Here is a 16481-nt window from a genome sequence, read left to right on the forward strand (position 1 = left end):
AGATTCCAAACTTTTGCCAGCTAAAATGGGTAGTACTCAATAAATCCGGGCCAGGTTTGTAGGATCTCTGATGTTCCCCATAGGGATCTCTAGCCCAGGTATTTCAAGCCCATTGTAAAAAATATTTGTGAATTTTAACACTTTGTGATACTAGTTGAATGAAAATGAACATTTATTACACATAAGGGTGTGCAGTAAAATACAAGTAACACTGGAATTGTTCATTCATTGCTTGGGAATCATTGTTATTACACAGAACATATTGTAAGATTTGTTGGGATAAATTCTGAAAGTCACCGTAAGCATTTCTTTTTGTGTAATTCCTCCTCATTAGTGATGGTGAAAGACAGCGGCTCCCCCTCCTCCTCCAGCTTCACGACAATCCTGTGCAGAGTGCTGGATGAAAATGATAATACTCCTGAGCTGTTACTTCCTGAGGCTGCGATCAGCGTCCCAGAAAACCAAGATCTGGGAATCATTCACAAAGTGCTGGCCACGGACAAGGATACTGGCAACAATGGCAGAGTGCATTTCCAAATCATCGGTAATTAATGATGCTTGCTGAACTGTCTGTGCAGATGTTAAACTCAGCATGAAATCTGGGCTTTCACTATTTCACCAAATACAATCTATTGTTTGCTTTGGAACTCAGTAATATTCTTATGTATTTATTAAGATTCCTAATTTTCAGGTATTTTACATATAGTAAACACAAAAAATAATGTTTTAACCATAGATGAGTGCAGCAAAAGTCCATTTGTAAATTAATGTTATTAAAAAATGTTTTTTCACGTCAATCCATGTCCAGTTAAGAATCAGAGCCGGACTTAGGTTTTACGATCTCCTGAATGAATCTAGACTTTGGTCTCCACTCCTCCCATCATCCCAGTATGAAGTAGCCCCCTTCCCCTCAGCAGTGGCGTAGCTATGGAGCTCGGGGCCCCGGTGCGAGTTTTACATTGGGCCCCCCCAAGCACTCTATACGTAACACTTGATACGGCGCAACAAAACCTTCCAAGGTCATCTACAGTGTTAGAGGTGCAAGAAGGGGATGGGGAACAGTGTGGTAATAATTACTAACGTTCACAGCATCTATAGAAGTGATTATTACCACCACAGGACCAATAAACAGCTTATACTTTGGTTTAGGAAAGGCCCCATGGGGCCCCTCTGCCTCAAGGGCCCCGATGCGTTCGCTACCTCTGCAACCCCTATTGCTACGCCCCTGCCCCTCAGTATAGGCACCAGATATGCCCCCCTCCCAGTATTCATAGTTTTCCCAACTGTAGGTAACAGATAAGCCTCCCTTCAATGTGGGATTCAGAGTCAGGAGTGAACTCGGAGCATGAGAGGTTCTCTCTATCAGCCACACGTTCAGTGCCCTTTTTGTCACTACAGCAGTGTTGCTTCACATGTGACATGCCAGTACGTGCTGAAAGGTCACATGAGGCTGAACACCTGTAGCCATGAAGATGGGACACTAGACAAGCAGCTGTCAGAGAGCTTCCATCACTGGATGCGGAGAGGTGAGTAACATCTTACTGTGGCCAGGGGGGCAGCACTTGGGGGGAATCTTGCCGACACACCTGACTATGTGGTGCCCTGAGGGACCTGCTAAAAATTTCCTAGGCTGACAGTAAGCTCACTTTGCCTGCCTTTGCACCCTCAGCAGCAGAACTCACTTTATTCTGTTAGGAGTGCTGGTGCTATGAGACCATCAGAAACTTCAGAAGTTTCTGTAAGAGTAATTAGCTGTACAGGGCAGCATGCCATGTTATTCATTTTCAATACCTGCACTAATCCACTAACCAGAATGCTGGAGTCTCCTCTCTCCCAGCTTCTGCTCAAAGCACTGTGGAATGTGCATGTTTTATGTGCTCTGAACAAAGTCATCAAGCTGAAAAAACATTTGCAATTAGTGCTTGTAATTTAAAAGGCCAAACTGAGTCTTTCTCTACACAAGTGGGATTTCTGTTAATTTACTGATATCAGAGGAATAGGTTTAGCTCTGAAAGCTCAAAGTTTTAATAAAAAAAAGCCATTTGTTTTTCACTTAATTTCATAATATACAGTAAATCAGTCTAATTTACATTTTGCATTTGTCATACTAAAGCTGCATATATACGTGAGATTAAAGTCTTTCGAAACAAATGGTCAGTGACCAATAGGCAGATAATCTTTGTAAAAAATTGACTTGAGTCAAATTCAACCCTGATGGATTTTCTTATGATGAAAATCACCATTTCCAGAAGCTGTGTGGAGATTGTCAGATGTTTCTTTGTGTGAAAACACAAGCATGAAAAAGAAAGAAAGAAATGGACTACAAAAGCATTTCTTGGGTTTTATGCATGAACTGATCGTTTGCATTTGTACAACATTGTTAGACCGACCCATCTTTCAAACCTTGCTGCCAAACCTCTGCGACGGAATAATTCCTTGTTTTCCAAAGATTTTTATCTCACGTGTGTACACAGTTTAAGAGATTTACACCCCAAATGCTATCTATGAAATATAAATGGATGACACAATATACTGTATATGTGTGTGATGTCTGATGCTTCATGTCATTTATGTATTTCCCTCCTTTACCCTGATAATGGGCTATATTCTATTACATTTTCTCCCAAGTTTTCTCAAAGTAGATATTTTCAATCCGTATTAATGAAATGCCTTTAAAGTTCCTACCAAGCAAGAAATTACTCAAGATGAATTTGATATTACCTTTTTGCCTACTCTTTAGTACTTTTTCAGTTGCTAAGCACTGAAAACTTATTTTTTAAAGGATACCCGAAGTGACATGTGACATGATGAGATAGACGTGTATGTACAGTGCCTAGCACACTAATAACTATGCTGTGTTCCTTTTTTTCTTTCTCTGCCTGAAAGAGTTAAATATCAGGTATGTAATTTGCTGACTCAGTCCTGACTCAGGAAGTGAAGTGACTCAGGAAGTGACTACAATATGACCCTCACTGATAAGAAATTCCTCTTTTTATCTCTTTCGTGCTCTCAGAAGCCATGTTCTGCTAGGAAAGTGATATATAGTTGGAATTTCTTATCAGTGAGGGTCACACTGTAGTCACTTCCTGTCTGAGTCAGGACTGAGTCAGCCACTTACATACCTGATATTTAACTCTTTCAGGCAGAGAAAGAAAAAAAGGAACACAGCAAAGTTATGTGTGTGATAGGCACTGTACATACACATGTCTAACTCATCATGTCACATGTCACTTCGGGTATCCTTTAAATAAGATGGAAAATGATCTCTTTGGAGAAAACTCAGAAGGAAAGTTAATGGGATGTGGCCCAATGTATCTCTCTTGTTCTTAGATGTGAATTTCCCCTAGACCTGTTTATGTGCATGCGAAAACCACATTTGACCTCACTGCCCATGAAAATCTTTGGGCTTCATCTAAATGTAGTTATTTGCGCATGTCTGACCTGCGTACAGACAAAAACCTGACAGAATGTCGCTTTTTTGCCAACATTGTGTACGTTTGTCTGTTTTGTGGTTATTAAGAAGGTGTTCATTGCACCACATATGAAGGCGCCTGGTATCTGGAACGCCATGCGTGAAAAAACGGCCTTGGAACAAGTGGACATTCTGCCTTACTAAAAAAAAATGAAAAGCCGCATCTTGTTCAGTACAAAATGCAATTTATGATAATTTCTTCTGTGCTAAATGTCTGCTTCCTGTCGGATAAATTTGTGACATATTTGAATGTGTATTGCAGATCACTATGACAACCAGAAATTTGTGGAAACTCATTAGTTGTACGTTGGATTTGCTTTGGCTATCCAACTTCTAAAACCTTCTGAGGTGAAATCAGATTAGTTACTGTTGGCTACGGAGGATTGATTCCAAACTAACAGTAACGGCAGAATATAGTTAAAGGACCGCAATGGGAAAAGTTTTGACATTCTGTAACCTCTAGTCATTTGTGTAAAGGCAGCAGATGAAAATCCATAACCTACTTTGTGGAAAAATACTCTGACATGCCGCTTTCTGTATCTCACAGCTCCTCATGTGTCAGCAAAGCTGCTGACAAAAATAGGGATTCCCTTCTTCAGTTGGACATTTTTACCCAACAAGCTCTTATTTCTCATTAGTAAGTAACACGTCAGCAGCTGTATAAAGAGAAGTACTGGCAATTAGAAATTATTATTGTTATTCATTCTTGTCAGTGGGAAAGACCAGATGAGGAGGAGAATCTATGGCCATGCCAGCAGCACTGCTGACAGATGAGGCACTGCAAGATAGTAAAAACTGGTACTTCTGAGCATTTCTGTGGACTTCAATCTGCCACTGTAAAGGTGCCCATTAACAGTACAATTTTTTCATCAGATGTGATCTTTCGACGTAGTTTTAACGATCATAAGAATTCCGAAAAAAAATTGTTCTCATAAACTGGTCAATTTGGGAGTCTTTCTTCAGATAGGCACAGACTAACCAGCAAGCTCATGGTGACCCAGAACTCATTGGAGTGTGTGAGGGGCAACAATGGTCCTAAAAGCCCCCTTACTAAGATGTTAAGAAAAACAAAAGTTTGCTTTCCTAAAACAGAAAGAATTTGTGATAATTCAGGTTGGAGTGAGCTCGAGATGTCATCCAGGCATCACTGCTGAATATATGCAAATTAACCATTGTACCCTTAGAAGCTAAACACACCTCCAGAACCGCTGGAATGCAATGATGTGTCAGCTTGTTAATTTGTACAGAGCCATAATAATCCAACATGCATGCAGACTGTTTCGGATTGTTTGATCCTCATCAGTGCATGGCATGGATTAATTTGGCTCTATGAAGTAGGGCTTGTAAATCCGAGAAGCACAGACTAACCAGCAAGCTCATGGTGACCCAGAACTCATTGGAGTGTGTTTCTTCAGATAGGAATCGGAAAATCAAACTATGGGATCCATTAAATTTTCTGTTCCACTCGACAATAAAATAGTTTTTTTATGATTGTCACCACACACTGTGCAGTTTTCTGTACAATTAGATCATAAAAAGTGTGTCCAAAGACTGCATCTGCTGAAAAAAATTGCACCGTTTATGGGAACATTTATCGGAATGACCATAAGTCTAGCAAAATGTCATTCTTTTGCTTTAATAATAATTTCAAGTGTACTTTAAGTGTCTTGTGACATAATAAGATAAACGTTAGTACGTATAGTAATGATCTTAAACTTCTGAGGTCCTTTTCAGTTTTATTGCATTGTAAAGGTTAAAAACATGAGTGCTTTTATCTATGTGAACGAGGCAGTGGAACAGCAGTGAAATTAAGCTCAGGTCTCCTGAAAAATAAAAAGAAGCCAAAACACCACTATTGAGTTGAGGAAAACCTTCTGATAACAAGATGGGGTTGTATATTTCAAACAGCCAGTATTATTTTATTTTTTGCAGCCGATTTAAATTCAGTCTTAAACTGAACCCAAAGTGAAAATAGTTTAAAAAAGGGTTTTATAGAAAATCGAAAAGATACATGTAGATTGCATATAGCATGCATTATAATATAGAAATCACAAAAAAACATAATTGCGTACAGTAGAGGTTATGATCATTCAGGACATCAGATCAATTGTGAAAAAAGCAAGATCAAAATAAGTGCAAAACTGGTGTGAGGTCAAGCTAAAAATAACGGAAAAAGAAAACAAGAAACAATCCTTCCAGACAATCTAAAAAGATGTTCCTTAAAAGATGGCTCCTTAACCATAGCTATGATTAAGGAGCCATTCTTGCTCCCAAACGCGTGAGCTTTTATCTGTATGCTGTGATGCTGGATTATGGAATAAAGATTTTTCTACTTTCATCATACAACATTGGTGCAGTGGGATTTCCTTTATTTATCACTTTTTCACCTTCTTTTTGGTACTTTTGTTTTAAACAGAAGATGAAAATGATCTCCTAGGAGAAAACTTAGGATAAAAAGTGAATTTGATTGGGCCCTGTATAGCTATTCTGCTGGAAATACTCAGTAGTACTTGTTCTAGGGAAATTGTGTAGAGCAATATACAGTATTATTAAGTATAAACAACAAATAAGGCAATTTTTATGATAGAAAAAAGGAAGGGTTTAGCAATGTTCAGCCTCTGAATCTTGTTGATACAAATTGTATAAAAATATTTGAACAATTTCTATCTATTGCAAACATTTCTTTTTCAACATCAAATTGAAAAGATCATTATTTTGAACATGAAATAATTCAATGTTTTGTTTTGTCTAGAAAATTGTACATTTAGGTTACGCTGTGTGTAAATACCATCATAGTTCAACCTCAGGTTCAGCCTGTCCTAACTCCAACAGTTCTGGTCTATAGAAGGCAAAATAAAATCCTCATAAAGAAAACTTGCTCATACAAGTTTAATCTTCCTTTAAATGGTAGCATATTAACCCCAAATAAACCTTTCCATTGGATTTCATGAAATGCTGTTTGCAGCCAGAGAGTAGTCCACAAAAGTTGTTTTTGGAATTTGATAAAGTTTTGGTATTTGTAAGAAAAGCCACTGTGAGTTGCTTAATGCAAGAAGCTCCGTTTAGACATATATTTTATAAGGCGTGTCAATTTCAAAGAAATGCTCACATCTGCTAAAGTCATTTTAAAGTAATGGATAAGGTATTCTGTATTTAAAATCAGTGCCACCCACTGATTTAAATAAGATGCAGGTTTTAATTCAAGCAGAAGGCAGTAACAGGCCAAAGACACTTAATAAGCACTCGCTGTACAAGCACTTTTTAAAAATGTTATTGGAATTAGCATATTTTGCATGGTGTTACCCTGATGATATATCTTTCCACTTGCTTGTCTATTACTGTAAGTTTTTATTTTATGTGTCTTTCCCTTTGAAGGTGGAAACGCAGGTGAATACTTTGCCATCAATAACACATCAGGGGAGATCTGGGCCACCCGTAGTTTAGACCGTGAGGATGTCAGCAATTTTACCATCACCGTGGAATGCTATGACCTGGGCAGCCCCAGGAAAAGCACCACTGCCAAACTGCACATTAAGGTCTTGGATGAAAATGACAATCCACCTACATTTTCTAAGAGCCAGTACCGCACATCTGTCAGAGAGGACTTGACTGTTGGATCAGTGGTTCTCAGCCTTCAGGCTTTCGATATGGATGAAGGGATAAATGGAGAGGTCACATACTCCCTGATTGATGATACACAAGGTGCTTTCATTATAAACCAAACCACAGGAAACATTGTGATTGCAAAGACTTTAGATCGCGAACTTAAACAACACTATGTGTACAGGGCAGTAGCCTCGGACTGTAGCGTATATGGGCGGAAAAGTGCCACCGCCAAGGTCATAGTCCACATTGAAGATGCAAATGACAATGAACCCCAATTTTCAGTGAACCCTGTCCAGGTTCTGGTTTCTCCCCAAATCTTGGTCAATGCAACAGTTGCCACAGTACACGCAAGTGATCCAGACCTAGGCTTAAATGGAACTGTGGTGTACAGTTTCATGGAGGATAATCCACTATTTCACATTATTAGAGAAACAGGAGAAATCAAACTCCATAAGTCATTATCTACGGTTACTTTCACAAATGCAATTCTCAAGGTGAAGGCTTCAGACCTTGGTATCCCCGCAAAGACATCAACAGGTCTTCTCACAATTACTCTTGAGGGTCTGGAAAATGAGATTTCTTTTGTTCAGAGTCATTATGATGTGATAATACTGGAAAATAGCGAGCCAGGTATGCTTATAATCAATGTTTTACCTTTTTCATTTGTTTCTCTGCCACCTATAAGACAGTCCTGAAAGGCTGTAGACCTTTTTTCTATATTTAAGCCTAGGGTGTTTGGATTTTGAAACAAAACAAATAAGGAAAACAATTTATCTAGGTCCTCAGTCCATTCACTCAGATAAATGTCCTTCAGAACATAGATCAGCACACACAGTAAAAGTCCAGCACTAGGTTAACCTCTTCAGTTGTTTTCTCTAATATACCCACCACCAAACACGTAACCACCACGCCATAAAAATAAATGTATTTACAGTATGTACCGTATTTTGTTTATGCATTTATTTAAGTTTTGTAAAAGCAAGTAGTTTTGAATCATTATGATACCATTCAAAACTCCTTGCTTTTACTCATGGCTAACACGGTACAACACTCTACTACTTCTACTATGCTTTAAGTTTTGTAACAATGATGTATATTACTAACCTTTCTTGGCTTTTTATACAGGTAGTACAGGAAATTTAGAGTGTTGTCCCAGTCGCTATGTGTATAAATCTTAATTGGCCTTAGTTATTATGGAGGTTAGAAGCCTCTACTTCTATAAGTCAGCGGACCACCCTATTTATAGGTCAAACAGGTGGTGAATCCTGGAAACCATTTTTATGTTGTATTTGTGCTGGAGGTGTGTCATTACCTGGTGGTGGCATAAGTGCCACGTGACCCGAGCACCCAGTCATTTGCCGTTACACAGTTACATAGGATGCTGTCAAGCCATCTCCTCTCTATGACCCTGATGAATCGTAAAGTGAAACTCTTTGGGTGAAGGGGAGGCTGCAATTCTTATATGAAATTTACAAAGTGCGTGTATGTTGATGGATCCTGTTAGGGAGTGTGGAATAAATAGTGTTTTGAACATCTTTATACTACAGAGCATTTTATGCTTTAATCCCTTTATATACTGTATATCTACTGGGACCCCACTGTAATTAGTGGAGAACAATCTTGGAGGACAAAATGTATTGATTACCCTACTTAAAATATTGATCAGAACTTATGATTTGGGTCATTTGTGAGATGGTAAGCTGTTACTTGATAGATTGTTGATAATTGTTCCACACTTTGAGAAAACGCCTGAAAGGGTTTTTGGGTTTTGTTTTGTTTTGTTTTTTACTTTTACTAATTAATTCATTATACCAAGTACTTCACCTTTAGTATTTATTTTACCACAGCTGTTCATTCAGCACTGATACTGGCTGGTTAAGTTGCACACCACACCATGAGCGGTATTCACAAAAGGCATAACAAATAACATTGAACTAAAAGGGCATTCAAAATTGAATAAGCATTCCGTAGTTTAGCGCAGACCTGTGCAAATACTGTAAGTTGTACCATGACTTACGCAAATAACATAAGTACAGTATGTACCCAAAGCATTCATTGCTCTGATTATGTGTGTAAACTTTTCACATACAAGGTGCACCATACAGTATGTGTTGGGTTCAATTGTAGAGGACTTCTCTGCAATCTCCTAGCTAAGTTTGTTTAATTTTTTCACTTCCTACCCAGGTGTCTGCACAAAGCAGGAATTCATTTTAGAAATTGCCTCCCTTACATCCCTTACAGCAGGCATGTCCAAAGTCCAGCCTGGGGCCAAATCAGCCTGCCAAGCAATTGATGGTGGCCCCACAGATCGTTAGTTAATTTCATGTGGCCCACAGGTTGTAGCGGTAGTGCCGCATGAAGGGGCCAGAAGCAGTAACACGCACTAATTAGCAGCTGCCACTGTGCCAGCAGCAGTAACAGGCACTGATTAGCAGCTGCCACTGTGCCAGCAGCAGTAACAGGCACTGATTAGCAGCTGACACTGATTAGCAGTTGCCAATGCATATGGCATATGAGTTATTTACCGTGGAAATGTTTTATTTGACAAAATGTTATAGGCATAGTGTACCTAATGGCAATCAGCAAAAATTGTATTTAATTTCACTAGTTCGACCCTCTACCACTCTCAAAAACAGCAATACTTGGCCTAAAAAGTTTGGCCACCCCTGCTTTAGGCCCCTTTCAGATTAGAGTGTTTTCATTCAGTTTTCCACCACTTCAACTGCATTGCTCGACCTGGTTGGCAGGACCAAGAGGTTACAGCACACAAGGAAAGGTCCGCACTTGTCAGTTTGAAGTCACCTTTATTATGGACATGTCCAAAATACAAATTCAGCAGGCATCAAGTAGCCGACATGTTTCGGACTCAACCGTCCTTACTCAGCTCAGTATTTTCATTGCGTTATCTGATTTTTTACCGCAGGGTAATGCTAAGTAAAGAGTCTATCAGACATTTCATACCTGACATGGTGCAATGCATGGTCAGTGCATTGTGGGCCAACGTTCGCGGTAACATGCATTGACCAGAAGTCATGTAAGTCAATGGCACCACAGATATTTTAAACTGTTTCGAGTTGCTGTGCACATACGCGGAAGTGTATTTTTTTTCAATATACTTCCTTGCAATTTGTATTTCCACCACAGGAAGTGAGCGCTAGGGATCTTTGCTTATGATTTGAATTTCTGCCAAGAATTGCTAATGCTGCTAATGTGAAAGCGGCCTTACAGTGACTGTAGTATTACTGCAGTGACTCATTTAGGAAAAACATGTCAATGAGAATTTAGGGAATATCTGTCAATGTTACTAGTCACACCAATACACTGTCAGGAAAACCAAAAAGTTATTGTAGTGCAACATATGAACGGCTCCAGTCACAGGTATGTCAGTGTACAGTATGCTATAATGTATGCAGTGTATAAGGCAATGTGATTTTTTTTGTTTCCCCTAGACAAAGTGAGGTTAGATGCTAAAGTCCTTAAAGAGGAACTGTAACAACATATAGTAGAATGCAGTAAATTATTCAGGATATCCACTTTCACATTAAAATTGTCTTAGTTTCAGCATAAGAGACTTAAAGTGATCCTTAAGCCAACTAAAAAAAATGAGATTTACTCACCTGGGGCTTCCCTCAGCCCCCAGCAGCCGATCGGTGCCCTCGCAGCTCCGCTCCGATGTCCCAGGACCCGCCGGCGAGCACTTCCGGTTTGGCCATCACCGGCCAACAGGCATGGGAACGCGAGTGATTGTTCGCGTTCCCAGCCTGTATATCGCCCCCTATGCTGCTATTGCGACCAGCTGGCCGCAATAGCAGCATAGGGGGCGATATACAGGCTGGGAACGCGAACAATCACTCGCGTTCCCATGCCTGTCGGCCGGTGACGGCCAAACCGGAAGTGCTCGCCGGCGGGTCCTGGGACATCGGAGCGGAGCTGCGAGGGCACCGATCGGCTGCTGGGGGCTGAGGGAAGCCCCAGGTGAGTAAATCTCATTTTTTTTAGTTGGCTTAAGGATCACTTTAAAGATATATATTTCTGTTTAGTGTATGCTGACCTGCCCTCCCAGTGATGTTTAGTCAAGGCTTATTAGCTTTTTGGATCCCCCCTCAGCATTCTGGGATACCACATATTTTGTACTGGCTTTAAAACTCTCAGTAACCAGACATTCTGCAGAGATCATGTTCCAGTACTAAGATTGTCCATGCCTGTGATCAGTTTCAGAATGTAAATCAGGGAGAAGAAATATTTTACAATGGGCAAACACTGACTAAATAATCTATAAATGAATATTGTAAAAAAATGTATTTGTTACATTATTTTCTCTACAGATCCTCTTTAAAGTCCACATTAGTGGTTGTAGCATCTCTTTGTATCTTGTAATTTTTCCATGTGTTATTTTTCATGCAGGCTCAGCAGTTCTTACTGTAGAAGCCAGACACTACAATCCAGATGACGGACCCATACTTTACAGCCTCGTTAGTGGTGACACAGAGGCTTTTATGTTAAATTCTGACACAGGTAAATTGTTCAGTTTGAATCAGTGATAAATGATATTAATATAACACAGAAGTGTTCAATGTCCACCAGGTCCACAGTGAACGCTTGCTCTGCACAGGTAAGCATAGTTTGATTTCAGGACTGTGGAGTCGAGTCGAGGTGTCTGAGCAAGTTTTGGGGACCAGTAGTCGGTGGTTTCATAGACTGAGGAGTCGGATGATTTTTGTACCCACTCCATAGCCCTGCCAGGGCTGTGGAGTCGGTGTCGAGGAGTCGGTGGTACCTGGGTACCTGGAGTTGGAGTCGGTGGTTTCATAAACTGAGTGGTCAGAGTTGGAGTCTAATGATTTTTGTACCGACTCCACAGCCCTGTCTGATTTACACGTCACTTTAAGTCAGTTAATCTACTCAGTGCTCTTAGTTGCCATATCTTACGACGCTTTTGCAGAGCTGTGACAAAAGGGGCGAATTGTGAAGCTGGATGGAGCTGATAATGGTTCCTAATGTGCAGAGCGAAACAGGTTGTCTGGGTACTCACTCTAGCTCGCGTAGTGCCTTAATTGGGCACCGCCATAGATATAATGTCATAACATCTATAGTGGCACAGCTGGATTTTAAGTATAATTTGAGTGCCAGCAATAGCCAGATCCCAAATTACATGTCCCTCTGGGTTGCTACAACTCGGAGAGGGAATAGTATTTAATGACACCCAGAATTTCAGCTGCAGCAGGGTGAGCAATCATTCACCTCACCCTGCGCCTAACTGACCAGGCAGCATAATAATATGTATGCGCTGCAGTAGTCACAGCTCTGTCAATCAGAGATTTGTTTACCCTTTAAGTTTTACTGATGCCACCATCTTGAAATCCTACAACATAGAAAATTGTAGTAAAATTTGAATAAATGGGGCTTTTGCCTCACCATAGTGTGACTAAGTTTTACAAACACCCAACTCATTTAGCTAACATACTTAAAGTGCTAAAAATGCTGGTTCTGGCAACACCTAAGGTCACCAGTGGTGCATCAGCATGGATATTGGAGGGGATTGCGGTGGTTGGGGGGGAAGGGGCACTTAGGGTTAGGCATCAGCTGCGGGGTCAGTTAGAGTTAAGCATCGGCGGGGGGGGGGGGTCGCTTAAGGCTCGGCATCGACTGAGAGTGGTTGATTAGGGTAAGGCATAGGCAAGGGAAGTCAGTTAGGGTTAGAAATCGACTGGGGGGGGGGCAGTCAGTTGGGGTTTGGCATCAGCTGAGGGGGTCGGTTAGGGCTAAGCTTCGGTAGATGGAGGGTTATGTAAGAGTAAGTTTAGGGTAGACCATAGAAAATATGTAAATTTACTAATATTTTACTAATTGTGGCTAATCCCAGTGCCCAAATTTCCATGGTGCCTGTTTTAAATGTAAGCTGTTTGTAGGCCTGAGCAGAAAGCATAAGATCCAATCAAGTGAGTCCAGTATGGCTTCAGGTGCACAGGTCAGTTTAATAAGAATGGGTGAACTACCAGTGCACTTATCCTGTAACACACTTTGAAAAATGCAGCAGGAGCAGCAGACTAGCGTTTCTCAGAAATATCTTCCTCCTACAAACGTTGCCAACATTCATATATCTAAGTTGCAGAGTTCGGTTTTCAGTGAAAACACTGAATAATATTTAGTGGGAAGGATAATACTATTTACTTAGTCTCTAAAAACTGAATAAATACCATAAATCGGTTGAGATATTCTGTTGCTGAGGCTGACTTGATCCCATATGATTTACATTTGTTATATTTCATCCAACAGGAGAGCTCACAGTGAAGAATACATTGTTGCTGGACTTTGAATACAGAAATAAAATGCATTTAGTGATTTCTGCTGAGACCAGGGCGTCTGTGGCGTACTGTGGCGTGTCAGTATTGATCCAGGATGAAAATGATAATGCACCGGTGTTTGACAGAGACCATCACATAACTTCCGTGTTGGAAGGCCAGGGTTACAACATTTTTATCCTCCAGGTACAGTGAATGTATAAAGTACTCTGCAGCTTTTAAATGAGTTTTTCACTTTTAGTGTTGTTTTTGGCCGGCATGCACTTGCTTTTAGGCTATAAATGTTTCATGGCATATGAATGTACAGGGGATTATTTACAAAGGCCAGGTGTGCAGAGAGACAGTCCAGAATCGATGCACTGTGTGATGAGCTGAGACAAATTTATGTTTACCTTTCATCTTCTGTTACAGATTCCTCCTCTGGTGGGCAGAGAGGGTATTGCGGTACTAAATAACTCATCTGTTAGTATTGAAACAATATAACAGATGAAAACTCAATGCATGAAGGTTATGGCACACAGAGATATTTATAGCAAACAATAATCAGTCCTCTGCACCTAAACACTCACTACAATCTGGAACTCTGTAATGATAAAAACAACTTGAATGCAAGTTGTGTTTGGTTGCACTAATGAAGGATATTCACTTCCAAAATGGTTTGCATGCAAGAGCAATCTATACTAAACCCTCTCACCAGCGCTGAGGTTCCCTCCAGATCAGAAGGGTTCCTACTCCACCCACATCAGTCAGCAAGCAAGTAAACACTTCATGCTCTCAAACTCAAGATCCACGCTGAGGCACTGTCAGGTTCTACCATTTTAGGGAATGCATGCGCAAGATCTCCAGGGAGTGAAAAATGGCACCACTCAAAACATTACATTAATCGTTATTTATAGTCTCTGCAATATATTTATAGCATCGACTTGAAGCTGTATCCAATATAGGCCTGTGCATCTGCTGTAACGATCGGTGAAGCACAGAGAGGATCTGATTACCAGTGATCTGCAGTATCACTAGAAATACAGATGTATACCAGATTATAAGTGATCTGCAGTATCACCGATAATCCGATATACCAACTAACCTCTGTTCACCTGAGTAGAGTGTAGTGTTTTGGTGCAACAGTAACAATTTGAGGACAAGGCCTCAGTGCAGTCAGGAGTACTGCACGGATTCCTCCCGCAGACCCGAACTCTCCAAGACGGGAGGTGTCAGGCTGACAGTAGGAAGGGAGGTCTGAAAGTAACCCTAGGAGGAAGTGTCACTAACAGAACGGGGAACCGCCTCTAACAGGAAGGTCGGTTCTCGAGGTCGGACAAGCCAGGTCGTACACACACGGACAGATAAAGTACAAGATCAGGAGGCAGAGGCGGAGTCTAAGTACAGGCGGGGTTCGGCAACAGAGTATCAGATATATCAAGGTACAAGATCAGGAGGCAGAGGCGGAGTCTAAGTACAGGCAGGGTTCGGCAACAGAGTATCAGATATATCGAGGTACAAGATCAGGGTTCAGGAGGATAGTCAGGCAGGCAAAGAGTCATAACAGATAAACACGATCAAACTAGTACTTTAAGCTATCAACAGAATCTAGCTAAGTGTAGGATTACAGCTCCAGCTGGTCCCGGCACACTTGCTGATCTGACTACGGATCTGGGTGCTTCCACATATGTGATCGCAACGCCAGACAAAGAGCAAGTGAACAGCCAGCAGTATATATACTCTACTCCTGCCCAGCACTTCCCCTAAGTGCTGGACCAATGAGAAGTGGAATCCGTGTCAGCTGACCAGCCTGGTCAGCTGACTCACTTCTGACTGTAACATAAGCCCTGCCTCATAGCGCGCGCGCGTGTCCTTCTGAACCTGTGTGGACTAGTAGTCCCAGCCACACCAGACACGTCTTGTATGCCAGACGCGGGAGCCGTCGCACTGCACGCGGCGGCTTCTCCGCGTTTACTCCCACCACTAGCCGCCATGTCACGCACGGGGACAGCCGCCTCAGACTGAGTGGAGGCGGCTGCCTCCCCGTGCCCTGACATACTGCGCGCGGAAAGAGCCGCCTCCGCCTGACACATCGCGGCGGCTCTTCCATGCTTTCTCACATCTGCATTTTGCTGCAGTTTGCCATAGCTGTTAGCAGTAATACTGGATATGACTGGAAGCATCTGTAATAAGCGATGGTCGATCAGGTGCCAAAAATGGCAGCTGTTTGCAGCTTATAAGGAAACAGGGAGATCTCATCTTGAGATTCCAGACAAAATATATGGGAATATCAACAAACAGCTAGATCCGAGTTTAATTTTCTAATACTAAGGGTGTTGATAGGAAAAGCTTCAAATGCCTAGAAAAGCTTGGACACCTCAATAGAGAATGCGGTTGATTCAAAAGACTTACTTTATAAATTATCTCACCTCACTTATTATTAATTCACAATTTATTCCTCCTTATGGGCCTAATTCACAAAAGGCTGGTAAAATTGATGAGCAAAATGTCAATTTAGTGCGTAAAGGTTATAACACACCAAGATAAACAGTGCACATGAATTTTACTGCTGTTTCCACAAATAACGTAATGTGCATTCTGCAAATAACGTAATGGTTTATGTATAGAAATGCTATGTGCACAATGTGCATTATACAAGCAATGTGGCTGCTATATACATAATGCCAGTTATGCTGTGTGTGCAACGCACATTTCTTGTGTAAATGTCAGTAAAATAGACGGTACTGTGTCAATTTCAAAGTCAATTTTGTTGGTCTTTCGGAATTCAGGGCCTATTTGTCTTAACACATGAGTTATCTCTCCATGGAGCGATTGCACTAAAAGCTGGTAAAATTGCCATGTGCAGACAGCAGATTCTTAAGGCAGCAGAGTAGTCTGCATTGCGCAATTAGTGCAACCCACGTTACCTGTGAAATCTCAGCATTGCTCAGGCAATGGGTGTTATGCTACAGTACTAACATGCGTAATGCTACAGCAGCATGCACAATGCTACTGCCGTTGTGTTATGGCACTTTTACTGGCTTATAGTGAATCAACCCCCATATCTGACTTAACTCATAATTAGGGATGGCCGAACATATACGTCGATTAACGGTTCCCAG

General features: G+C 41.1%; 1 protein-coding gene across 1 annotated transcript in view; it reads left to right on the forward strand.

The window, feature by feature from the left end:
• Positions 1-336: 336 nt before the first annotated feature.
• LOC137563974 (protocadherin-23-like) overlaps positions 337-16481 on the forward strand; it is a 64848-nt gene continuing 48703 nt past the window's right edge. Inside the window, exons 1-4 of the mRNA XM_068277162.1 lie at positions 337-544; positions 6848-7708; positions 11483-11593; positions 13355-13566. Of these exons, the coding sequence (XP_068133263.1) occupies positions 337-544; positions 6848-7708; positions 11483-11593; positions 13355-13566 (1392 nt within the window). The remainder of the gene's footprint in view (positions 545-6847; positions 7709-11482; positions 11594-13354; positions 13567-16481) is intronic.

The sequence above is a fragment of the Hyperolius riggenbachi genome, chromosome 1 (assembly GCF_040937935.1).
Source record: "Hyperolius riggenbachi isolate aHypRig1 chromosome 1, aHypRig1.pri, whole genome shotgun sequence".
Lineage (NCBI taxonomy): Eukaryota > Metazoa > Chordata > Amphibia > Anura > Hyperoliidae > Hyperolius > Hyperolius riggenbachi.